The 26,371-nt window shown below is 30.1% G+C and overlaps 4 protein-coding genes across 17 annotated transcripts; 2 read left to right on the top strand and 2 right to left on the bottom strand.

Annotated features, from left to right (window-relative positions):
* The first annotated feature begins 66 nt into the window (after positions 1-66).
* On the top strand, positions 67-3,621 carry LOC132905204 (apoptosis regulatory protein Siva-like). 2 transcript variants are annotated; one of them, XM_060956388.1, is made up of 4 exons: positions 67-382; positions 457-647; positions 825-982; positions 1,066-1,319. In XM_060956388.1, exons 1-4 carry the CDS (start codon positions 265-267, stop codon positions 1,109-1,111), a joined length of 513 nt encoding a protein of 170 aa, XP_060812371.1. In that variant the 5' UTR covers positions 67-264; the 3' UTR covers positions 1,112-1,319. The 2 variants fall into 2 exon arrangements, with proteins under 2 accessions (XP_060812371.1, XP_060812281.1); XM_060956298.1 differs by lacking the exons at positions 67-382; positions 825-982; positions 1,066-1,319 and adding exons at positions 2,049-2,143; positions 2,218-3,621 and having other exon boundaries at positions 507-647.
* LOC132916457 (copper-transporting ATPase 1) lies at positions 3,081-16,027 on the bottom strand. Of its 11 annotated transcripts, none has more exons than XM_060976810.1 (16): positions 15,568-16,027; positions 15,122-15,193; positions 14,957-15,011; positions 9,898-10,313; positions 9,525-9,820; positions 9,223-9,444; positions 8,921-9,150; positions 8,669-8,858; positions 8,368-8,601; positions 7,413-8,283; positions 6,747-7,318; positions 6,472-6,675; positions 6,173-6,393; positions 5,922-6,086; positions 4,507-4,642; positions 3,824-4,303 (listed from the first exon to the last, which is right to left on the bottom strand). In XM_060976810.1, the coding sequence occupies exons 2-15, from the start codon at positions 15,186-15,188 to the stop codon at positions 4,510-4,512; spliced, it is 3,876 nt and encodes a 1,291-aa protein (XP_060832793.1). In that variant the 5' UTR covers positions 15,189-15,193; positions 15,568-16,027; the 3' UTR covers positions 3,824-4,303; positions 4,507-4,509. The 11 variants fall into 11 exon arrangements, 10 of the variants coding, with proteins under 10 accessions (XP_060832793.1, XP_060832878.1, XP_060832970.1 ...); XM_060976895.1 differs by having other exon boundaries at positions 15,122-15,190; XM_060976987.1 differs by having other exon boundaries at positions 15,980-15,994.
* A 115-nt stretch (positions 16,028-16,142) lies between these two features.
* Positions 16,143-17,919, top strand: LOC132905306 (post-GPI attachment to proteins factor 3). Of its 2 annotated transcripts, XM_060956508.1 has the most exons (7): positions 16,143-16,306; positions 16,533-16,675; positions 16,754-16,906; positions 17,004-17,128; positions 17,203-17,336; positions 17,421-17,625; positions 17,691-17,919. In XM_060956508.1, exons 1-7 carry the CDS (start codon positions 16,171-16,173, stop codon positions 17,767-17,769), a joined length of 975 nt encoding a protein of 324 aa, XP_060812491.1. In that variant the 5' UTR covers positions 16,143-16,170; the 3' UTR covers positions 17,770-17,919. The 2 variants fall into 2 exon arrangements, with proteins under 2 accessions (XP_060812491.1, XP_060812577.1); XM_060956594.1 differs by lacking the exon at positions 16,754-16,906.
* A 465-nt stretch (positions 17,920-18,384) lies between these two features.
* Positions 18,385-26,147, bottom strand: LOC132904564 (integrin alpha-PS1). 2 transcript variants are annotated; one of them, XM_060955221.1, is made up of 18 exons: positions 25,642-26,147; positions 25,277-25,404; positions 24,816-24,839; positions 23,991-24,094; positions 23,792-23,919; positions 23,511-23,719; positions 23,181-23,385; positions 22,946-23,089; positions 22,469-22,610; positions 22,104-22,372; positions 21,809-22,034; positions 21,496-21,727; positions 21,018-21,414; positions 20,693-20,922; positions 20,366-20,598; positions 20,191-20,285; positions 19,977-20,106; positions 18,385-19,900 (listed from the first exon to the last, which is right to left on the bottom strand). In XM_060955221.1, exons 1-18 carry the CDS (start codon positions 25,809-25,811, stop codon positions 19,670-19,672), a joined length of 3,297 nt encoding a protein of 1,098 aa, XP_060811204.1. In that variant the 5' UTR covers positions 25,812-26,147; the 3' UTR covers positions 18,385-19,669. The 2 variants fall into 2 exon arrangements, with proteins under 2 accessions (XP_060811204.1, XP_060811282.1); XM_060955299.1 differs by lacking the exon at positions 24,816-24,839.
* Between the last annotated feature and the right edge of the window lie 224 nt (positions 26,148-26,371).

Here is a 26,371-nt window from a genome sequence, read left to right as displayed (position 1 = left end):
CTTTCATATTAAAAACTTCATAATCCAACGACAAATGTATTTAACTTTGTTTTTGTTTCGAATTTGTAATTTAAGCATAAGGTAGAAAGGTGGAAAGATTGCAACACTACATCAAACTACACGACTGCATATACATAAACTTCTGTATGAGCTATATGGTTGGTTGCTCTGTCGAGTCAACTTTTCCGTGGTACAATATTATGAAAATTTTAATCTGCATTTGTTTATCGAACTGTTGTTAATTAAGTTAAATTAAGTTAAAGAATGCCGAAACGTCCATGTCCTTTTGAAGATAATTTACTACCTCAATTAAAAGTACACGTAGGCCAGAAGCAAATAGACAACGGTGTCTGTCAAGAGGAACGAATGAAGAATGTTTATGGTACGGAGGTTATAATATACGAATATCGACAGATATTATAATAATATATACTCTATTTATTCTATTTCATATAGATAAAACAATGGATTTATTGAAAGAAGGTGTAAAAGTACTGTCGCGAAGATTAAGTACTTCTATGGAATTGAATTCTCTCGATGTACCATCGTCGAAAACTCCTTCGTGCAAATCCAAAAATGAACGTATCTCAAAACAAATGGTGTTGAATAGTAAACTAGAATTATTAGGAGCGGATAAAGCTATAAAGGTAAGTTATTTACACTTATTAACAGTAGTAAAATCTATCTATCATAAATTTATTGTTATTATCGATATTACAAACATTTATCATTAATCCAATATAATCCAACCTATATATATAGAGAGAGAGATTTTAAAATATGATACAATTAACACCTTTCTCTTTTCCTTTATATTCTGTAAGGATATTCGACCAAAGTATGATCTTTGTGAATGCAGTCGAGTGATAGATCAGAGCATGTTCAGCAAATGTTCCTATTGTGATCAAATTTTATGTAATTCTTGTCTCTTTGAGTGTATCAGTTGCTCAGAACTATTTTGTCAGGACTGTTCACTACCTACGTAAGTTAGCTTAATCTTGGAATATATATAAATACTTGGAGGATTTCATTTTTCTTTATTTTTTTTTTTTTTTTTCTTTGCAGATATGATTACGAAGAACAAACTAAATGCCTTAATTGTTATAAATAGGACTTAAATATATGTATATTTTTTATACTCATTTTGTAAGTTATATATTTCTACTCACATTGGCTAATATAAAGGATCTTAAATTAATTTAAAAAATTAATTATAATACAATATATGCAATGTAGTATTAAATGTATTAAATGAAAGAATTACCTGTTATCCTTTCCGCATCCTATTCTTGTCATTAAAAAAAATATTTACTATTTAATGTGAACTTACTTTTGCATATGTAATAAATGTTATGTTTGTTGTTCATTATGAAGAAGATTGGACAGAAATTCATTACAATTATGACATTTCTGAATTGGAAGTTAGAAATATACAAATTAAAACTAATAGGGGAAAACAAAAGACTATCATTCAGATAGTACCCCATAAAAAAGAGAAATTCACTAAAATACGTATGATAAAACGTTACTATAATTTCGACGAATTCAGAATGATTTAAGAAATCAGCAATCGTTGATTTATGATACATTATATATTGCAAATGGTCAGTTGTACTGCATAATTTAAATTTCGTAAATGAATAAGAAAATTAACAAAACATTTCAAATAAAATAAATACTTAGAGCGGGAAACGTATTTGTATTTCTGTATACATGTATACGTACCGTTATCGCATATTCACGTGGGTTCTCTAAGAAATCTGAGTGACAGTAAGTAAGCCGCCTTTCAAACGAAAGATTTTAAATTTAGACCAGCAACGGTAGGAGATATTAATATCTACATTACTTTCAGTTATTATATTGCATTTACATGTATCCCAAAATTACATTTCTATATAATATGTATTTATATCGTCCATTTTAATTTAAAAATTATTTTCAGAATAAAATTCTAATAATTAGTATGAAATGGATTTCTCATTTTATTTTTAAATCCACGTGATAAAGTTAGATTAATTATTATATTATAAATGTTTTTTTATATTCAGATACTGATATGATTAAAAGAAGGAAAGCATCAGAGTTACCGGTACAAATCAATGAAGATGGAGATGCTAATAACACATCAAAACACAATACTTTGGTAAGATATTTACATTATCTTAAAATTTTATTACTAGCAACAGAAATTAATAACAGTAGATCGTGTACTTATAGAATGTTAAAGAGAAAACAGAGTACGATTTATCCCAGAAAATGAATATGAAACAAAAGGTAAAACAGAAGAGCACAAAAAAGTGTCAGAAAGTTAGTAAACAATTAAGTGTTTCAAACATGATTCTCAAATATAATGCGAAAGCATATAAATATCAAATTCAGCAGTTAAATCTATTGTTCAAAAAATCTTTAAAATATCCAATGCTTACACAAGATGAGTTATATATGTTATTTGCAAAATATAAATCTGATGGACATTATAAAATTAATAAAAACTTACCACCATTTACGAGCCTTCTTGTTAATACACGTGATATGTTTAAAGAAAATCATTGTTATGATCAGTTTTCTAATATACAAAAAGCAAAGCCTGAAAACAGTGGAGAAACAACTGAAAATTCATATTCTAACACCTTTAATAAAGATCAACATGTAGAAGAAAATCCAAAGGTGTGTGAAATTCTGCAATCAAATGTAAAACAGGATGTACTGGAATGTACAGAAACCCCTCAAGTAAATAATATAGACAGCAAAATACAAAATAAATATCTTTATAATGATCAGAACTTCTTACACAGCAGCAATTATAATCATTTATGTATGAACTATAATATGCAATCATATAATAACTTAGATATATTAAATGATATACAGTATTGTGCTCAATCAAAAGTAGATGCTAAGAAAGTTTCTGATGCAGAAAAGAAACAGTTTTCATGCAATTTAATAAAGTCACAAGATATTATCTCTGAAGAACATCAAAATTGCAGATATATGAATAAGAATTTACTTTGTAACATACCTGATACACAATATGAAAATTTAACCAACAGTGAAATTCCACAACAAAATGATATACACTATTCATTGCAGTATAACAATTTTTCGTTGAATCCAAACATTTACAATGATTGCTATTTAAATAAATGCAATAATGTGGCTCCTATCAATAATAACAATAATCATCAATCAAAAAATGTACAATCAATTTGTATTCCTCACATCAATAATTTAGAATCATGTCTTGATATGAAAAATTTGGTTGCTCCTCATCAGTTGCCATTGACAATAAATCATTTAGAAGAACAAAGTGATTTGAACTTACCCATTCGTACAGAGACATATTCTGTGTTGAGCAACAAAAATTTGCCATATGTTTTCAATGAGGATGTCGATAATATTCAGGCAGATTTTAATGCTTACAATACAGATTCAACTGTGATCTCAGATGATATTCTGTCACAAACAAATGCAATTATTCCATTGCATGCTAATATGGCCAATCAGTACAACTAAAATATTATAATATTTAAATATTACTCTTTAAATTTATACAAGATTTTATATATTTTTTTACTATAAATATTTGAAGATACACATATATATATATATATATACATACTTAACAGTATATAGTATAAATCTCGAAAATGTATTTAATATACATAGTTTAGTTTTAGATACAAAGAAAACATAATATATTAATGTACAAGTTATTCTACACAATTATTTCTCGTTTCATTTTCTATAGATATATCAGTTTGAGTTTTTATAAATAAACATATTTAAAAATTTATAATAGGTAAAAAACACAACTGTGCGTGAATATAATTATATAAGTTGAGGTATTATAGTTTATTAAGCAATATTCGAGTTGAGAATTTTAATTACAATTTATACAATCCATAAGCTGTAAAAATTCATTATGTTTTTGTAACAAATAAAATATATACTATGATAAAATTTAAAGCGTTTTAAGTTTGTACCTAATTAAATTAAAACATGGTCCCAATAAGCTTTTTAAGTATCACTTTCATAATACTTAGTATTGAAATATATTAATGATTTTCATACAAAATCTCTTTTGATTTCTTACAAAATAATGACTGCATCTTTTTATACAAAAAATGTTAAGTACAAAATACATATAATGCAATACAAAAAGTTATTAATCATTTCATTTGAAATAAAAAATGTAAAAATGATAATACTATCCATGAACTTAATGTAAAAGAAGACAATGAATTTATGAAAGCACTATCAAGGTTCTTCGCATTTTGCTTGCTTTCGTTTCCTTTTGTAAAACCTATTAAAAATTTAACAGTTAATTACAAAATATATTCTGAAACTGAAAACTTCGTGATTATATTGACAATAAGATATTATGACAAAAATTTGATTAAATGTCAGTTTATTATGTTATTAGCAAAAAATATGTACGTGCGCGCGCGCGCGCGCACGCACGCACACACACGCACAGAATAAGAATTATGTAAAAGAGATCCTTACAAGTCATAAGGGTGTTATGTTTGTATGGTCCTTTATATTTTTTCGATATCCAGAAAAATCTGTTACCAAATCTATTTCATCAATATCTTCACCTAGGAGACGACCCTCTACATCGTCCTTAGATCTCCTAAATAGCCTGCAATTGAATTGAACAAGGCAAACAAATTATTAAATTTATTCCAGAAATATTGAAATATCGATGTATAAATTAAAACTTGTATTACCTTATCTTATACTTAAAGATGAGACTGTATCTTATAACTATTTGTCACATTTTTCTATGTTAAGCTACAGATACAGTAAAATATTATACAAGCGGTCTAAATATCATATTGTTAATGAATAATTTTGCAGTAATATAAGCATTTGAAGAAAGTTAAAGTATTTTCAAGTATTATATGAAATATAAATTCAATAACCAAATTAGTTACAACATACTTTATACATCACTGCTATTTGCTGTAAGCAAATTAACTGGATACACAGCCAAATTAGCCCAAGAAAAAAGGTGCTATAATTTATTCCTCTCGCAATCAATCAAAAATATTACTGCAATCTCAAATATTGCTGCAACATTATAAACCTTCAACACAATTTCCAATTAATATGCAGATCATAAAAGGTAGCTATGGTAAAAGCGTGCATAAGAATATATGTACAAAAATTGAAAACCAATCCTTAGGATCAAATATTATTATTATTATTATTATTATTATTATTATTTAATAGATAACATATACATGTTCAAAAGATATGAATATTTATTTACAAAATATATATATGTATTTTCTTTTCTTCTTACAATAACTGGAATCGATGTACAGTAAAAAAATAGCTTACTTAATATCAGTTGTTTAGGTTTAATACAATATTTACAGTTTAGTATAGTAAAATTGCTCCTGCATCAATTGTTGTTTCAGCACATTATTTACAACAGGAAGCGACATGTTTCACCAAGTTTTTGTTTGATAAGATTTCTTTTCAGTCAGTCTTATATTGTTTTATATGTAGTTAACAATAAGTCTCCATTTGATTAGAAAGATAATTTCATAAGTTTAGTTTAAAGTTCACAGCCTGTTTTACTCATTCACAATACAATTAAAATGTTGAGATATCAATAGAAAATTTGCTATTTAAGTTATGAAACATATTACAACTAGGATAGTAGTTTTACTACAATCACTAGTTAGTTAAATTAAATATTTTTAATAACTTTGTTAGTTTAATATATTAATAATATAAATGATAAATAACAAGCACATAAAATTTAACAGAACTACCACCTTGATATTAGTACGATACAATTAAGAAGGCAACGCGAATGTATGATGTCAGTTTTGCCGTAATTCTATTAGGCAGTAGGATTATTAAAGTTCTGCACAAATTTCGAGAGCATAGAAGAGGTTTGTGCGTACCTGGACAATGTCGATGTTGATCTATGCATAATAGGTATTACAGTATCATCTAAACCACGATGAAGAGATATTGTATCTAAATCAATCATTCTTGCAGTAGAATGAGCATGCATCGCTGATAAATATTCTGGTGTCTCTAAAGTGGTCTTCGTCGGTTTACGATATCTGTGAAAATAAAATAAACAACATTGAAATTTACAAATATTGTATTCCTTGAATGCAAAACTATTTCTTCTTTATGTGGAACTTACAATTTTAGTAACAAAGAACTACCAACTACAGATGCTGAGCTTAATGCCATCGCCGCTGACGACATCCAAGGTTGAAGGAAGAATCCGAAAGAACTAAATATTCCAGCAGCAATAGGAATACCCAACAAATTATAGATACTAGCAAATAAAAAATTCAACCTTATTCGACGAACTGTTTTTCTCGATAGATCCAGACACGCAATAACATCTAGAAGATCATTCTAAAAAGTTGTTATTAATAAAGTATTTGCTGTATAAATATAAAATATCGAAATTTTTTCATTTAATTTTTAACTCACTCGCATGAGGACTACATCGGCAGCTTCCACAGCAACATCCGTACCAGAAGATATTGCAATGCCAACATCTGATTGTGCAAGGGCAGGACTATCATTGACACCATCTCCTACCATTGCAACTCTTAAGCCTTGATCTTGTAAACGCTGAATTTTAGCAACTTTGTGCGAAGGTAACACTTCTGCAAATACTCTAGTAATACCAACCTACATGAATAATAGATATTATGAATTGATAAAAAGTCATAAGCGAACTTATTGTGTGAAAGAAAGCTTACTTGTCTAGCAATAGAAACAGCGGTCTTTCTATTATCTCCTGTTAAAAGAATGACTTCTAAACCCATTTTTTTCAAAGTATAAATTGCCAGATGGGCTTCTGGTTTAACCGTATCTGCTACGCTGATCATAGCCACCAGTACATTATTCACTGCTGCTAAAACAGCAGTATGTCCTAGATCTTCTTCAGTAACCATTTTCAACTCTACTTCTTGTGGTATGTTAATAGCATTTCTTCGCATCCACTCTCTGTTACCAACGCAAATTTCATATAGATCGTCAGGATTAGTCTGGTCACCATGGGAATCCGGACTTAGCAACAATTCCAAATTTTGTCTCGTGCTCGAAATTGGCGTAACATCGATCGACACATTATTTAAGTTATGCGTTCCAGAAGGTAATCTTTTCACCTCGTTAATATAGTTAAGAATCTTATCAGATTTTAATGCATCGGCCAACGTAGTTGAAATATGTGATACTTTACATTTAAGTCCGCAACCAGCAACTGCTTGAAAATTCATGCATTGTCCAGTTGCTTCAGAGCCTATTGTTTCCTTCACGTACCGCACAATTGCTTAAAAAAAAAGCAGTTTATGGAAAATTGTACGCATTTATATAAGACATATTAGACATATTATATAAAAGTATAAGTATTTTCAATGCCTTACCTGATGCGATTGGATGTTCGCTATTTGTTTCAGCTGTACAGATAATGACTAAGAACTTTGCTAGTGAATAAGCTGTTTCATTTACAAAGAGATTTATCTTTGTTACCATTGGTATACCGTGTGTTATTGTTCCGGTCTTATCAAATACAATACATTTAACTTTGTGCGCATTTTCCAATGGTTCAGCACCTTTTATTAAGATACCATTTAATGCTCCGACTCCAGTACCAACCATAACGGCAGTTGGCGTAGCCAATCCTAACGCGCATGGACAAGCTATTGCTAATACGCAAAGCGCGCTTCGAAAAGCATATTGAAATATAATTTCTTCTCTATTCATTCCGTGTTTATTGATTTGATCGTTGTGCGAGATTGGCAAACTGTTTACATTTACATATCCCACTATTATCCAAACGAGTAAAGTTACTATAGAAACAACTATAACAAGAGGTATGAAATAACCAGCTATCTTATCGGCTAAATGTTGGATAGGTGCCTTATTCGTTTGTGCCTCTTCTACTAATCGTACGATTTGTGCCAATGTCGTGTGTTCTCCTGTATGCGTGGCAGTAATTAGAAGCGGACCGTTTTGATTTATCGAGCCACCTATTACAACCGATCCCTTCTTTTTTGGCACCGGCATACTTTCCCCAGTAATTAGGCTCTCGTCGCAAGTAGAATTGCCTGATAAAACTCTACCATCGACGGGAACTTTGGCACCTTGCACTACTTTTAAGACATCGCCTCGTTGTACTAAATCTATGCTGATTAAACGCTCAGATAGTAGTTCATTGTTAGGGCCCAAAGTAACCAGGACCGCGTCCGTTGCTTTCAAAGACAATAATTTCGATAACGCCTCCGAGGTTTTACCCTGGAAAAATTAATTACTGCTTTTTATTAATTTTCGTGACAGTTATATCAACGTAAGCACAATGTTTAATAAAAGATTGAAAACCTTTGCGACATGTTCTAACCATCTTCCTAAACTGATGAACACTAACAACATCGGAGGAGTATCAAAAAATGTCTGAGGACTAACGTGTTCCTGCATTATCATGGCCGCTGTAAGTACGGCGACAGAGTACAAATAAGATATCGTGGTAGTCATAGAAATTAAAACATCCATATTAGTTGTACCGTGTTTCAAAGCTTTGTACGCTTGAACGTAAAAATGCCAGCCGCCAAAAAACTATAAATATCATATTGTCAAGATTTCAACTTAATTTCTTAATTTATAAAGAAATATTTGGAATTACCTGGACTGGTGTAGAAAATATGAAAAGGATTAAGTTTTCCCAGGAAAGACCAGGAACTACGCAACACATATCTTCATGCGTTTTTTCACCAATAGACATGATTACCATAAAGTATGTCATGGCTAACATACACGGTATGCCAAAAATTAAGGACACTAAAAACGCTGTCCGCCACTTGTTTATTTCTTCCCTACATAAAAACGAAAGATATACTTATTTCTATTTAATCAAAAACTCGTGAAATAAATTTACCTCTGATCCAAGTAGTCTCTGTTTTCTTTATCTTTATTACTAAATAACATGGCGGTGAAACCTAATTTGTTAATGCATTCGATAATGTCCCTGACGCCAATTTTTTCTACATCGTATTTGAATTTTCCACGTTGAGTTGCCAACGCAACTGCGGCAGAATGGACACCTGGTAATTTCCTCACAGTCGATTCTATCTTATTCACGCAAGATGCACATGTCATACCTGTGATCTATAAAATCAATATTAAGAACCATGTTGTCAACTTTGTGTCGCCGACCTGCCAAGTTAATAACCAGCTCACTTTTAATTCAATATCTCCCTCTCCAGTGCCAGGTTCCTCGATCAAAGTAGTAGGGAAGCCCAATTCCGATATGCTAGAAGCGATATCAATCGCTCTTATCTTATTCGGATCAAACGTAATTTCTGCCTTGGCCGCCATCAATGCGACCAAGATATTATTTACACCGTATAATTTTTTGCAATGTTTTTCTATGGCAGCAACGCAGGAAGCACAGGTCATCCCCTTTGAGGAATACACCGATTCATAACATCAAAGCGGTAACGCGAAGATGAATCAGGATTATTTTCACGCGTAATATTTACCGTTATATGTAAAAAGCATTTTGCTGTTTCGTTTCGAGTCTTTACATCGCCTCCACCATTCATTTGCAACGGAAGTTCCTCTTGCGTAGAATTGTTTTTTAACGGCAAGTTCACTGGTGTTTCCTCTCCTAGAACTTTACCGTTTACTTCTTTAACAAACGAATTAAAACCCATTTCTTCGACGAATCCTGATATTTGTTCAGCCGTTAGATCCTTGTCGTTATAAGAAACCATAGCTTCCTTCTTTTCTAAACTAACGTTCGCCTGTTTTATTCCTGCTCTCTCCGATAAACCATCTGCAACAGAAATAGCAAAGAAACGCGATAACTTGACTATACCAACGAGAATCGGTTTAACAAAATTCGCTACTCACTAGTAATAGTTTTAACACAAGATGTGCAAGTCATTCCATCGATATGTACGGTACAAGTACTGATAGTTAATTCTAACGAATCACTTTTTTGTATCTTTTCGGTATCTTTACGTTCGTCGCTGCATAGGGAAGCGGTGAAACCCATATCCTCTATCGCTTCGACCAATTCGTTCGGCGTAATTTCTTCCGCTTTATATTCGACGTAACCGAGCTTCTCTTCTAGAATTACTTTAACGCTTAAAACCTCCGGTCGGCTACCTATGGTTCCCTCGATGTTCTTCACACAGCTCTGGCATCTCATACCCTCGATATTAACCTTCATGGTAGACGTATTCGTGGAATCTTTCATTTTCTGTGACCGAGGAACGTACACCATCTGTGTCGTGCCTTCGTAATCGGTATCGTCCTCCCCATCGCTAAACAATCAGAAAGAAACCTTAAAAAGACGTCCGACTGCACGAAGATAATACGCAATACACATTGTGTCCAGTCATTAGAATTAATTATAACGATAAGCATTTGTGACATTAAAGTACATCAATAAACAACAAAGAACGTCATCGAAATATCGTAGCAGTTATCGTGATCGCATTTGTGTACCTACTTGCATTATGCAACCGAAGCAGCTTAGCTATCGTTCACTTTATAAACAATAAAAGAAAGTAATCGTTATCGGTCGACTTCAAAGCGAGTTATTCGTTTAAATGCTAGAATACGATCGAGGGAACATATTTCTTTCCAATTACAGGGATTTTCCTCCAAATCGAACGTTAATGGTCAAAATGACGAGTAGCACGATCTTCTCGTCGTCGATTCGAATTTTAAACAAGCAATTAGCAAAATTATTCTTATTAAAAACGCGATATTATCGTTTACAGCGACCCGAAACGTAAATAAGCTACGTTCCTCCTTCTTATCTTAAGAGGAAATACTTTCTGTTTTATCTGACTTGCACGTTTGTCCGTTAATGTGAAAATCGTCAAGGAAAATAACGCGCTCGATTCAGGATCTCTCGTGATACGACTATTTCGATCGTTCGGTAATCTCTTCTTTGTTCTTTAAAGCAGATTATATATACAGATTATACAGATAAGCAGAGTATATCGCCATCGATTAACGCGAAAGTTACGAAAGAACTTGTCGGAAGCGCGATGTAACTGGCGATCGCTATTATGTATTCGAAAGATAACGGGATACATAACGAAAATACCATCTTGCCTTTAGAGGATTCGAAAAATCTTACCAAAACGAGTTCGTTGACCCATATCTTTTTCGAATTAGGGGCTGCCTATCGTCGTCCATCTTTCTAATTGCAAGTATGATCACGTATCCGTTTTTGCGGTTTTATAGATCTTTCACGACTGTTATATCCGTGGAATTACGCGCATAATCATGATCCCATTGGGTCAAGATATTAGACAGAGACATTCTAACGAGCGTTTAGAGGCCGATAAGCATTGCTCGCGTGGCGATAAAATTGAGCCGAGTCTCGCGACAAGTCCGTACTTTCTCGAAAAGGGAAAAAAGGAGAAAAAAAGAAAAGAAAAAGTAGACGAAAGCAGCGATGATCGAAAGAGAAATTTTTGATCGCGTTAAAAATATTTATCAAGGCGAAGTATCGATGGATATTCGTAATGAAAACTGTCCTGACTTGCGTCGATTGAAATTTTACGAAAGAGCGCGGTAACAAGGGTAGGCAGTTTGACGAAGTTAAATATTTGAAAAGAAATTGAAAGAAAGAAACGTAGATTGAAAAAATTGACCGGACGACGAACACTAAAGTATCAACGAGATAATCTATCGGGTCGCTCACAAAGACGCGATCATTGGCTCCTTTGTCGCGTAGCCGTGATCGTTTTACAAGATTAGACCAAGGATTTCCGGAATCGTACGTGCAACGGATACAATTAGTCAGTGTTGTGGCCAGATCGAGATCACACATTCCTTGAAAATGAACACGTTCCAGTGACAACGAGTGGGGCGCAAACCAAACGCGCGTTCGTGCGTTTGACTGGAATTGATATCACAGACCGACTGATAACTCCTCTAATCGCCATGCTACGCGATCCCGTCTTTTTGCTCACGGCACTTATTCGATCGCTTGTTACTCCTCTCTACAAGGACAGTTGCGCACGACTTTTTCTCATTTCGTTCGCACGATACTCGAGTTTAGAAATTCCCTTCTACTCATGTTCCAACGATACTGTAACAGTAGCCGCATTGAAATTGTTCGGAATAGACGCGATACAGACGCGATACAGACGCTCGCTTTGGACGCGTACCAGTATATACACGCAGAAAGGAGAAAAGAAATGAAATGAAATATCGAAGGAGAAATGTCTCGTCACACTTTCTACGCGCGATTTTTTTCCCTTCGTCAAATATGCATAGATTAAACGAACGTTGCCAACGTCGTCTTTCAATTTAAATTAAATTCGTACTACTACACCGTAGCAACTGGAATTACCTGTTAAGCTATGGTTACAGCGTGCTCTCTGTCTCTGTCCCTCTCTCTCTTTTTCTCTGACTAACCAAACCTCTGAAGACCGAAATGCACAAACATACTAATAAACCCGTAAGAATCTATTCGTCGTTTGATTCGTCGGAACACGCATAACCTTAATTGCATTGTACGCAATATACATTTTGCAAACAAATTAGCAAGAGAAGGAGGAAAACCTTCTGTCGCTTTATCGCGTTTCAAGCGTTCAGTTTTCTGAAACGGTTTACGAAACAAGGAAAAGAAAAGATACTGACCCAAGTAGTTCCATATTCTCATCGATCATATTGTCGTCGTAAAACTGCAAACAAGGGAATGACTGAAATTGGAAATTTGACCGATTCGCTATTAATTTCTTGTGAACTTTGCACAATGGTAAAGAATATTTCATCATCCTAGATGGAATTTCAGTTTTCCCAAGATCATATTCATATGTGTATATATATATATATATATATCCTATAACGATCTTGTTCGTCATGTATCGAACGAATCCACTTCGTAAGAAAATGATCGTAACGAATGGAAATACCGATGATGTATTCTTCGTTATCAGTTCTTTTACATAGAGTATCGAAACAAGGAAACCAGCTGCAGTATCTGCTTCGCTGCTCTTTATTTGTTTAAATAAATTTTGCATAAGCGAATTTAAACTTTATTTACAAGACTCTATAGAAACTATAGAAGACTCTGGTAAAGCACGTTTCATCTAACGTTGCTTTCTTCCACTTTCTCTATGTTATTTTAATTTCCTATTCGACAGTTGTACGGCAGCTGATACTGATAACGACGCACTCTTCCTACTTTCCCCGATTTATACATTAATAAACGCTTCGTTCTATCGTTCTTCGCTCGTTTAATTTAGTTTCGACGCTGAAACGATTCGTTTAGTGGTGTCTAACTGCAAAAGACGTTCGTTCTCGACTTTGAGCCGCAATCTGTACTTATACGAAGCAAAGCATGGTACTTAAACCGATGTCGCTTTCTCGCGTCGTTATCTTTGTCGTACAAGTAAATATGCAAGTATACGCATCGAATCGTTTCTCTTCTCTTTAATTTCACGGTTCTATTATTTGTCGCTGCTGAACTATTTTTCGATGCTTGATGGCTTTACGACCGTAGTATAATTGCGGGAAACACGTAAAACCGCAAGCCTTTATCTTGTTTCCTTTTCTTCGACTGCTTCGTAAAAGCACTGTCTTTCAAAGTAAAACTCGTGTCGAAAACTCGGTGACAATTAAACTGACCGGAGAATAGATTGAAAGAAATCGAAGAACGCGTTTAATTATTTTCATTGAATCTACGTTTGAACGATGCCACATTCTCGAGTCATGAAAAATTCGAAACTATGTTGAAAAGAGTTCGATGAAAAACGAAATTGATTGGATCGAATGAAAGAACGAATATAGTACACTGGCCAAGGAACGGAACGCGTTGAACAGCTGGAAGCGAATGCATGATCTCGTTGTGACTAGGTATACATATACCTGAAAATGGATCGAATAAGAATGGCATGAACAAGAGAGAAAGTGGTGTTCCAGATCCACGTAGCGAAAGATAGAATGGAAAGATTTCTCGGCTGTATAATTGCCTTGTGCGTTTATTTTTTTCATTTATCGAATCATATCATATTTAATACAATATTTTTATTCTTGATAAAAAGATAAGTTTTTATCGCTTCTTTGATAAGTGAAATACGAATAAAAGGATCAGAAATAGATATGCTATCCGTAATATCGATTGATTTAACGAGTGACTTACCCCAAATATTTTGTAGAATTCAGTAATTTATACCGCCACGTTTTTGCGATCTTCCGCATTACGATACGATCGCATAAAATAAATCGAAACAGTAATCGTTAAAATGTAAAGGACGTCACGATAGCATAATGTTTTACGAATCGACTCGCGATAAAATTGGAGTTATTCGATAGGCAAAGCGAAGGAAATACGTTTGTTACACACTTAGAGGTTTGAACGATCGATAGATCACGATCAAATTTCGAATCGATCTATTCCCCTGTGTCGATTAGAAAATAAAGCTACTGCGAGTCACCAAATGCTTCTTGAAATACGAGTACTCAATAACATTCTTCTATTCTTCGCGTTTCGTCATCAAAGCATTGTCGTTTAATTTTCAAAACTATCGCGCGTTATTTTACGTCTTCGATACGATCAACTTATACGTATTACTTTTTTAACAAAGTTACGTTCCCTTTATATACGCGTTTCCTCTTACCAATTACCAATACAAATTTAACGGAACGAAAAAATAATTTGTCCTTGGACAATTGGCAATATTTAAATAATTATAATTAAGCGATAATACTATCAGCAATAATTATCCATGCCACATATTTACTCTGTATAAAGCATCCATTTTTGTTCTATTCTTATCTGCTATTTAGCCTGTTTGATTGTTCTTGATAAAAGATACGCAAATGTATGTATAAAATTAAATACAAAATTAATCGTAAAATAATAAAATATTTCATAATCTTCAATACAAAAATATATTATATTTTGTGTAAATATTCATAGTACGAACAAATCACTTACTCTTCTTTTGTTACTGTCAGCTCTGTATTTGCTGCATCTTCTCTGTCAGCCTGTTCTGTAAAGTCAATGATTAAACATTGATTTCAAATATGATACAATTATTTAATGCAAATTCATTGTGAAAATTATGTCAAGCAATAACTTGTAACAGATACATAATATTACCTGTACTGATTTTATTAAGCTGATGATTGTCATCTATTAATGTCTTTGTATTAATTTCTGATTCCATTTCTTCTGTAAAATAACATTCCAAATAAATAAATATATAAGAGTATAATTAAAATGATTAATCAATACCATTTTCAAATATATCCAAATTCAAAAACATCAAAATCAAAATAATTGATAACAATTGATAAGAATAAATAAGTAACTACAATATTTTTTAATCTTTACGTGAAAGATCTAAGAAAAGAGTTAAAAATGAATAGATACTGTTGTTAAATTGAATAGCCAATAAAATGAATTAAATCATCAGCTAATATTCATTTGCTCTATTATTTGCCACTATACATATGTAGCTGTCATATCCGATAAATAAAATTATTATGTACATTTTTAACATTATTACGCATGATTAAGAAAATATGAAAAAATAAAATACATACCAATAAAATCAAATTTGAAAATAAAATGTTTTCATCAAAGTGAACAGTTCAATTTATGATTCACTTTTTTCACTATCTTACACACATAATGCACCATCAAAGAGGAATACATTACTGGCAAAATCTTATTTACCGATTACAATTGTGAACATACACTTTACTTTTGATAGATTAATAAAAAAAACAAAAATATATATATAAACATGTGATCTAAAATAAGTTTACAAAACTTATTAGGTTAAACGGATTCTTGTTCTATACACTGTTTTAACTGGGTACTATCAGAATTGTTTAATGAATGTAATCTAACCTACAAAAAATCCATAGTTAAACCGAAATTAACGGATTCGATTAGTAATAAACTATATGAATATCAGCACAGGCAATAGATAGACAATAATTTTCTATTTACATTTATCACACTGAATTGTTAGTACTTCAGCAGCAGCAGCAGCAACACCTTTCCTATTAGATTACAGCGCTCTATGGCTAGCGGCCGATTTGCAAAGTACACCTTACACTTTACAACCTTATCCCCACCATGGGAGTTGTCAGATCTGTGTAATTAAGTTAGTATACGACTGCGGCCGGCATACAGAGAATATGTCGAAATTAAAATGTTTGTCAATTTTGGCATTTCAAATGTTTTTAGTAAAAAGTATAGATGGTTCGATAGGTGATAGATCTCAATTTTACAATTGGTGCCTTGAAAAATGTCATAATGATAATTGCGATAATAGTACGTATTTTCAATAATGTATCAGGGAAAAACTGTGACATAGTAAATTTTGATAAAAACTTTAAAAAATTATGATTTATAATGTTATTTACACAAATCTAGTATTTTCCAACTATAAAGTTAAGATAACAATAAAAAAAATATCTTTTTAGTGGTTGTATTATTATGTATTATTATGTGTACAGTATATATATGTACATACCGATGTTAACTGATCATTTTACAGATGAAGAATTTAAGGTATTACCTTCCTTATCATTAAGATTATTATTTTGGTCTTGTAAGGAAGATTGTAGTTACAGCTGTACTTGGAAGACAGTGGATTATTTTACATCTCATGGTTTAAAAGTTCCTCAATTTCATGGAAAGGTATATGACATTTAATAATAATAACATATAAATATAGAGTAAAATATAAATTTTATAAACAACTGATTTTTATTTTAGTGGCCATTTATTCGTATTTTTGGCTGTCAAGAACCTGCTTCTGTCATATTTTCCATATTAAATTTTTATACTCATATTACTATGTATTGGAAATTTAAAAAAAAATATGGATGTACTTATCCTATGTTTTACATATGGACTTATTTTAGTCTGGTATATATTTGTTATTTATATAAATATAATTCCCTTATTATATAATTTATATAAATATAAATATTTCTTATGTAAATTTAAAAAGATTTGATTCTAGGTATGCATGCACGGGTGGTTTTGGTCATCTATTTTTCATGCAAGAGATACTCCATTCACAGAAGTAATGGATTATTCCTGTGCATTTATTATCGTGCTTACATTACTATATTGTATGCTACTAAGGTAATTTATACCATTGTTAGATAGAATAGAATATTAATAAAAACATTTTAAAGATATCTCTTTATACATTTTAGAATAACTTATAAAAACAACAGGTTATTTATTGTGATTACATGTGGATACCTTAGCATTCTATATTCACATTTATCCCACTTATGGTCTGGTTACATTAATTATGGCTATAATATGAAATTTAATATAGTTATAGGTAATTTAATGAAGTATTTGTATTTCCTTCAATAATCGGACGTTTTTTAATTAAAAATTATGACTAATCGTCATAATGTTACAGGTTTTTTAACATTTGTTATAACAATGATATGGTGGCACCGTAATCGCAAAAATTTATCTTATATTTATCTAATTGGTTGGTTTAATATATTAACAGTTTTTGTTACTATATTAGAAGTAGCAGATTTTGCACCAATCTTTTGGATATTTGATGCTCATTCTTTGTGGCATGCCAGCACAGTTCCTCTTACAATTTTGTTGTATAGGTCAGTATAATTTATTTAGTACAATGTTAATACATTCTGAATATATTTTTATATAAAATTTTTAGGTTCATGATGGCAGATTGTTCTTATTTGAATAAATGTTATAATAAATTAATATTAGATATTGATTATCATATACATTAGTAATGTCATTATAAGTCATATATTTCTTTTGAGGTACTAAAATGTTATTTCATTGTTACTTTACAAAATATTAAATATTACTCCGTATTTTTTTGTTAATTATAAAATACTATTTTTTATTAACATTAAATGAAATTTACAAAACAGAAATATATCTCCTTCATGTACTACTTAATATATCAGTAGTATATATATTTTATTACTTTTTTTGAAGATATTGTTTATACATACACACACGCGCATATATATATATATATATATATATATATATATATATATATATATATCTCCAAGTTATAATTTATAATAAAGTGAAATTTAAAATATAATTATAAATACAATGAATTTGTAATACAAATTTTTTTTAGATTGATATGAATGATTACCTGTTAAAAGATCATTGAACACATTTCTTCAATCTATTTCTTGTTTTTGTAAATATTAATGTATAACATGGCAGGATTAGCTGTCATTGGCAATATAATTAATACTAAATATTAGACATTTTAGTGTTAACATATGAATTTAGAGCAAGGTATTAGTTCTGACATAATACTGCCAGAGCTCATTGCATTTATTACTTAATACAGGAAAACGTATAAATACTTTGGGGAATGTGTTGTAATATAAAGATATAATTGCATAATGTTTATATTAATTAAACTATTGACCAATTGATAGAACAATAGGTTCTAAGTACCTGGTATACATTTAAATTATTCGTATACCTTAATATGTAACAAGTAGTATACATATAATATAACAATCAATAAGATGTATACAATATTTTAAAGGCACGTTACATTAAACATTCTTTATCTTCGATAGTACATATGCATATGTATATTACTGACAATTAATATAAAAATGTAATGATGTACCTAATAATTTTGTACACTACTTCCAAAGAAATAAGTTCCCATTATGGGTACAAATTAAAACCTTTAAAAATTTTTATATTATAAATAAGATTAAACAATTTAATCTTTCTTATGTAAATGTAATATAATTAAATATATTACTCATATATTTTAAGTCACAGTGTAAAGACAATGTTAGTGTGATTTTTTCATTAGCATTGAACTCTAGAGTTAAGGATTTTTGTTCTAATAATCTTATGTTACAAAATTAATGGCAAGTTTGCATTTATTATGACTTTTTTAGTTTGCAATTGTCAATTTTTTAATAAAAAAGAAATTGTACAAATTTTGCAAAACAAAAAGTGCATTTTATATAAAGTCAGTCTTATTATAAAATGTATCAAATAACTTCTGTATAGCTTACAGAAATATTTAATATTAAATAAATGCATCTTTCATATCTAAAATTGAAAGTAATTTTATACCATGTTTCTATTTAGTTGTAACAGATATCGTTTCATTATATGAATGTAAAATTGTATAAAATTTAGAATTAAATTGTATAGTTTTCTTACATATTTTTTTCTTGTATACTTCAGTTGTGCGTTTGTATAAATGTGCAAATTAAATAACATTATTGTCGCAAAGTAACCTTTATACTTTTTAATGTTCTTACGATTTTAATATTTTGAATAATTTCATAAAGATTTTTGGTAAAAGTATATAGTTAAAAAAAGATTTATAAAAAGTCAATAGCCCAAATATTATTGAAAAATATAACTACTGATGTAGTTATTAAATAGATAGTAAGTACATATAAAACATTATAAATTTTTGTGCTTTTCTAAAAAAATTATATGGATAAATAAGTCAATATATCACAATATGGATACCAAATGTTTTGCATTAATCTACTTCTTCTTCTCCTTGTTATTTAAAGAATTAATTTTTGCTGTAATTTTCATTGTAAGTACTTTAAATGTAAGTATATAAGATAGTATATATCAATCAATAATCTGTGATGTTTCTGTTATAAATGTTTAGCGCTTAAATAATGCCTCACTTTCTGGATTATCTTCTCTATGTTTTTCGAGGTTTCCTGACAGAGTAGGATCTGGCCGCCGTCTTTTAAAGAACCCGAGTTTTCGAAGAACCAAAGTAATTAAGACAAATAATAACAAACCTGCTGCAACAGCTATTATGATTATCCATATTGGTACTGGTTCACCATCTTGGTGATCAAGAAGATTTGGATATACAATTATTTCAGCCTAGATATTAAAATATAATTATGAAGTTAAAAATGCCGAATACATGACATTAAAGTATAATTACAATTATACTTACAATTGCATAATCATCTTTTAAATTTTCTTGTTGTATTACAACATTTGGTGGTATAACAATTTTTGCATTAGAACCAATTTTTACTTCATCTACTTTTGGATAATCTTCTACAAGAGTAGAATTCCACAATCTAAACATATGAAAAAGTTAATTTAGCAAATAAAGAATTCATTTAAAAAATATGTTTGTATAAGTAAAAAATATTAAACATTACCTTGCTTTAACAGTAATAATTGCCTCCTGTTTTCGTTGCAAATTGTATATAAAGCATGTAATATCAAAGCATTTTGCAGTCCCAGCCTTACAATTCTATAATATTTAATGTTAGTTCGTAAGTGTTTATTATATCTCCAAGATAATAGTATTTTTTAAATTGACAGATTACTCACCATCGAAACTACTTGACGTCTGTGACCATCTTTATCAATGATCGTTCGTGTATTAACAACTTTTTCTGTATCTCGTCTAGTTCTCATGTGGTTAGTATGATTGTGTGGCAAGGGAGCAGGAGTAGATATTACAGATTGGAATACATCAATATCATCGTAGCTTATACTGTCTTGCAATTTTAGTGGATTAACTACTTGCCCTGATGGTAATATACATTCACCATCACCTAAAGCTACAAAGTTGTAGAGTAAATAAATATACTGTATATATTTCAATATTAAATAAGATATAAAAACACGTTAAATTAGTATAGAAAGAAATTTTACCTTGTACAGTTGGTAGCTCTTCTAAATACAAAAGCCATTTACCATGGGCTTTGTCATTCGCAACCTCATAGGGCCATGAAATGTGAACTTCTAAACTACTTACTCTCCATGGACCCTCGTTGAACACTTCGTACACATGCGAAACTTTCGGTCCTACTTCATTTAAATGTTTTATGGCAGATTCACCTATAACTGGACCACCATAAAAGGCCCACTGAATTTTCGCGCTCCTATAATTTTAATCATTTGTTTATAAGTAATGTGTGATTTCATTTTGCATTACATTATCATCCTTTCTTGATATATAATTGTAAATAAATGTTACCCTTTAATTGATAATTCTGCTTGTTTCAATACTGTAGCTTGTAATCTTATAGGTTCCTTTTCTTTTATTTCTTTTGAAGTGGAATTTGCAAATATTACAAATTCCAATTGTGACTTATTATCTTCTAGTTCTTTTGGATCAAATCTTACTTGTATATTTACTAGTTTGTCTTTTTTAAAAGGATTTCCAATAGAACAACCTACTATAGTCGCATTATATAAATTACAGATTGCAGAATCATTGCTTTTACTAGCGATATAATTTAAACTTTGAGAATGAACAATAAATAATTGTGCTTCATATGCAGATTCCCCAATATTAGACACGTTCACATCAACCACAACTTCGTCTCTTTCACCAAGGAGAAGTTCGTAGAAATTTGGTTTCACCGAAGAAGCTAATAATTGAGCACATTAATAATTTCCATAAATGTTTTTTAATTTAATATTTCAATAATTTTATTTATTCAGAAATATACCTGATAGATTTAATCGAGCCTTTACTTGCAGATCACTTTCACAAATATCATTATTACCACAATCTTTTTGAAAGGTGGCTTCAAATACACGAGCAGCTTCTTGTTGGTTTAATATAGGGTAATTCTTTATATCAGGTAAAGGTTCTCCTTCAGCTGGCATAATTGGTTCTTCTTGTATTAATGAGTAATTTAAGCGGAATTTAATAGGTGATTGAATATCACGTGTATTTTCCTAAAAATTATTAATAAATATATTTATAATGAAAACATTGAGTCTCTGGTAAAAATATTATTTCTAATATAGAAAATATACCTTCAAATAAACTATTTCTTTTTGACAATGCTTCAATTTTGTTGTATCTAAATGAACAGTACGATTTACGTAATGTAAATGAGAATACCCAGTTCCAAACCAAACTCTAGAAAATTTTTTAACTCCAGTATAAGTCTCAGCTTCAATATAATAATTTAATTTTAAATTTTGCATATCTTCTTCTTTTACTAAAGATTTTGTCTCACAACAAGCTTCAAATGAGAAACTGTAACAAGTTAATCACAATTTTATATGGAAATAATCTTACTTCTAAATTTTATTAAATTATACTTACCAGGTATGGTTTGAATCTGGATCTTCTGGACACCCAACTTTATTAGGATCTATAGGCTCAATTTTTTCTTGAAATGTACCATCTTTTTTTAAATAATGAATAGAAGTCGTAATATCAATGATTTTCTTTGAACGAAGAAGTGCTACAGCGTCGTTTTCATAAGCTCCTACTAATAAATCGAAATATCCATTTTGATCCATATCAATTCCACCACTCAGTGAATAACCAAATGTTTGCAATGGTTCTGGCATATCTTCTGCATGTATAACCTAAAGTTAACAAATCTCCGCAATATAAAAAAGTATATTACATAAATATAGAAAATTAGTTTATTTCCATAATATTGTAGATAATAATGTAAATACCTGTGATGGTACTGTGATTATTCCATTCTTTGAACCAAGATATATGTATACTGTTCCTTTTTTTTCATATGGGGCTCCAATAGCAATGTCGTCATATCCATCTTTATTTAAATCTTTCAGATTTGTCAGAGCAAATCCAAATCTATAATTAAATTATACTTATTATTATTATCGTTGTATTTTCAATTCTATAGAGTGTTCCAATCTTATCCAATCATACGTAGTCGGTATATTTTATACATCAAAGTAAAACAAAAGTGCCATATAAACATATGTTACCAAAAGTAAATACTAATACTTTGTGCCATAGTAATGCACGTTCGTTACCGCTCATTTCGTATGCTGTTTTTCTTTTGTTATAACTCTTTAACAATGCATACAATGACATATGTTTATACGACATTCTTTCCTTATCTATTTTGAGCTATAAAATGTACTGGGACATCTTATATATGCGAAGTTAAAAGGAAATAAAACCTTGATTCTTCACGTCCAACAAGTTTAATAGGTTTACTCTTTTCACGTTTTTTGTAAGTTTTTTGTAATTCAGTATATACGTATACTGCGCCCCCTTCTGCCTTATTGAAGTAAAAAGGTGCAGCTACAATAAGATCGTCAACTCTAAAAGCAAAAATGTGTAAAAGTGTAATTATACAATTAAAAAAGATATATGCTTATTATGTGCTTAGAAACAATATATAAAGAATTATACTTGTCTCCATTAACATCTGCAGAAGTAATTTCGTATCCAAAACTTGAAGCAAATTGTTCACCATCCAAAATAAGAGCAACATCCATATCTGGCTTAAAATCATGTCGCGTAAGTAGAACAACTTGACCTGTACCATTTGAACGCGGGGCTCCAGCAGCATAAGCTAATCCAGTACCAAAGAAATCACCCACAGTAACAGACATTCCTGTAAATTGATTTGTTCTGTTTTTCTTACTTTTACAATAACTTAATAAACTAACTTTATTATCATCAAATACCATACTACCATATATATATAAGAAATATATTATCTTCATATGAAATATTTACCTAAATAACTATATTTGTTAACAGGAGAAGAATCTTGCATTGGAGCATTATAAACTGTATTATCCCTAGTTAAAAATTCATCTGAAACGGTAAAGAGATATAAAGTCCCTCTCCAAGTATGTGGGCCAGGAGTACCAATAACGACACGATTTTCCGAAGTAAGTACACCACTGGTTCCTGCTTGGCAATATCCGAACTGTTCATGTGCTCTGAAATAGAATCATAACTTTTGATTGATTCCTTCAAAAACATTAATTGTAAAAATTATTAAATGAATTTACTTGTTGGTAGGTTTCCCAGAGCAAGGTTTTTTTAAATCTTGATATTTCAAATCTTGTGTCAATATATAACATTGCCCTTGACCCCATTGAGAATCTGCTGTTTTTACAATATGTCTATGAGCACAAACCTAGAAATTTATTGTACTAAATTATATTCAATTTAATAATATTAATAGATAAAATATGATGAAATTCATACCATTACTTTGCCACCAGAGCCTTGACTGCGCACTGTTACTCCTAACCATTGATTATCTTTAATTTCATCATTACCAGGTGGTATTAGATCATCAGATTCAAGATCTAAAATGCAGAAAACAATTTATTAAACGATTGGTAATGATAATAAATAATTGTATAATATACATGGTATTCATTTTACAACATAAATGTTTCCTGTCAGAAACTTCATACAGCAAAGTTATTGTCATTTATGTCTTCAAACTACCTAGTAATCTTTTCTTGTTTTATATTATATAATAACTTTGTGTCACTGTGAAAGAAGTAAAAGAAAGGAAGACGGGTAAATATTTGCATGTATTATAAAATAGAAATATTCTGCCTAATTTGGAAAGAAAATAAAATAAAAATAAAAGCTGAACAATATAAACGATTATCTATGAAATTTCATGCTATAGCAAATAAAGAATAGATATCAGAAAGATTATTAAGAAGCAACAATAATTAAATATATTATTCGTAAAACACATGAGAACATACATGATTTTATTCCTTTGTGTTATCTATAAATTGTGTACTTCTAAAATGCAAATGTGTAGTTAGTAAGAATATAGTTGCAAATATCAGAAAATGTTAATAGTGCATTTGGTAGAAAATATTCTTTGAATCACAAAATACAAATAATGCAATAAAATAATTTTTATATCATAACTTAAAATGCCATGCTGACATAAAAATGAGCATATCAATATAAATATATATATATATACAAAATCACAATAAAATAATTCATAATAATAAATTAAATGTCTGCTCATTCAAATAACACCATTCAATAACTTACTTGTGTCATACAGACTCCCTTCTGCTGCTCGTTAACCAACACATAATTTAACAAAAAAATAATCTTATTATATGTATAACATAAAATAAAGCACATTAACTTAATGACTTTATGAAATAATAACATAAAAAAATGACATGCACAATGACTACACCAAAATCATATATAAACATAAGATGACACTTAGACAATACTATAGCATAGAAATAAAAAATATGTGTATAATTTTACTGATAAAATATAAATTAGCTTAGATAACAATACGTTATTTAGTTAAATTTTGACTTGTTTCAAATATAACAAGTTTTAACATACTTTTATTAATGTAACATTAGCATAGTAAATACAATATGCTTATGAAAATTGAATGTTTTAATACAATGCAGAATTAAATTTTATAACCAATAAATAAGATGTTTATATCAGTATTTCTGAAGAACCTTTTTAAATTAAAAACATACTTAATCGTCCATCTGTAATCACTTGAGTGCAATCCGTTTTATATGTCGTTAAAGGACATTGCCACAATGCACCGGATCTATTAGTTTCTGGTTGCCTATTTTGATCTAAAGGAGCTCCAATTAACATCCTGTAACAGATATTATCCTTAAAGCTTTCTTAATGCATGCTTCTTGTTTATCTAAGCCTTATCTTACCATCATATATTATATCAGTGATGTAAGATAAAAGTATAAATTAATAAAATATTAACAATACAATATTTTGTACATAATACATATATGTATTGTTATCTATATTATACATATATATGTATACATTCTCTTGATAATTTTAATTACACCAAAATATTATAAGTAGCATATACCAGCTTTTTGATATTGTTCCATCGTCGGAAGTTTCTTGATGTTCGGCTACAGAGTAACCGAAATAAGATCCATTTAATCCTTTTTTGATAACAGGTATTCTTGGTTCTAAATTAAATGTGTGCACTAAGCATACGTTCAAAACGACGAGAACCAGTTGATAACATTTCATTTTGTGGTTAACTTTAACCGTTCTTGCACATATAATATGATAAAGGTAAAAAGGTATAAATAATATCTGACCTGTACAAGCTCTTATCGCTACAACTATTTTTATATACTTTTCCTGACTTTATTACTATAACGTTCATCTGCACCTTTTGAACACGCATAGGATCTAACAGATCCACCCACGCAATCTATACACAAGCTTTTTCGATGGCAGTGACAACTATATTTTATAATTTCATAGAAGGAAATATTTAATGGAAAAATATTACGAATTATATTTTATTAAAATTTTTATTGTTTGAAATTTTATGAAACATTTATATGTATAAATATACGCTAAAAAATATATGCATAGATAATTAAACAAAATTAGTGTAAAATAATTTACTTTCTTAAGTACATTTCTGTAGTAGTTTATTTCTATCATTGTAATTAATATTAAAAAATTATTAAAAATGTCTTTGAATGCACATATATTTATATGATTTAAAGACCGATTAATAATAGAATGATTCAGATTAGATTCGATTATAAAATATCGATAACTAACGATATCAAATA

This window comes from Bombus pascuorum, chromosome 1, assembly GCF_905332965.1.
Source record: "Bombus pascuorum chromosome 1, iyBomPasc1.1, whole genome shotgun sequence".
In the NCBI taxonomy this organism is placed as follows: domain Eukaryota; kingdom Metazoa; phylum Arthropoda; class Insecta; order Hymenoptera; family Apidae; genus Bombus; species Bombus pascuorum.
The sequence above is the reverse complement of the archived record's forward strand: the minus strand, read 5'-3'. Positions and strand labels throughout refer to the sequence as shown.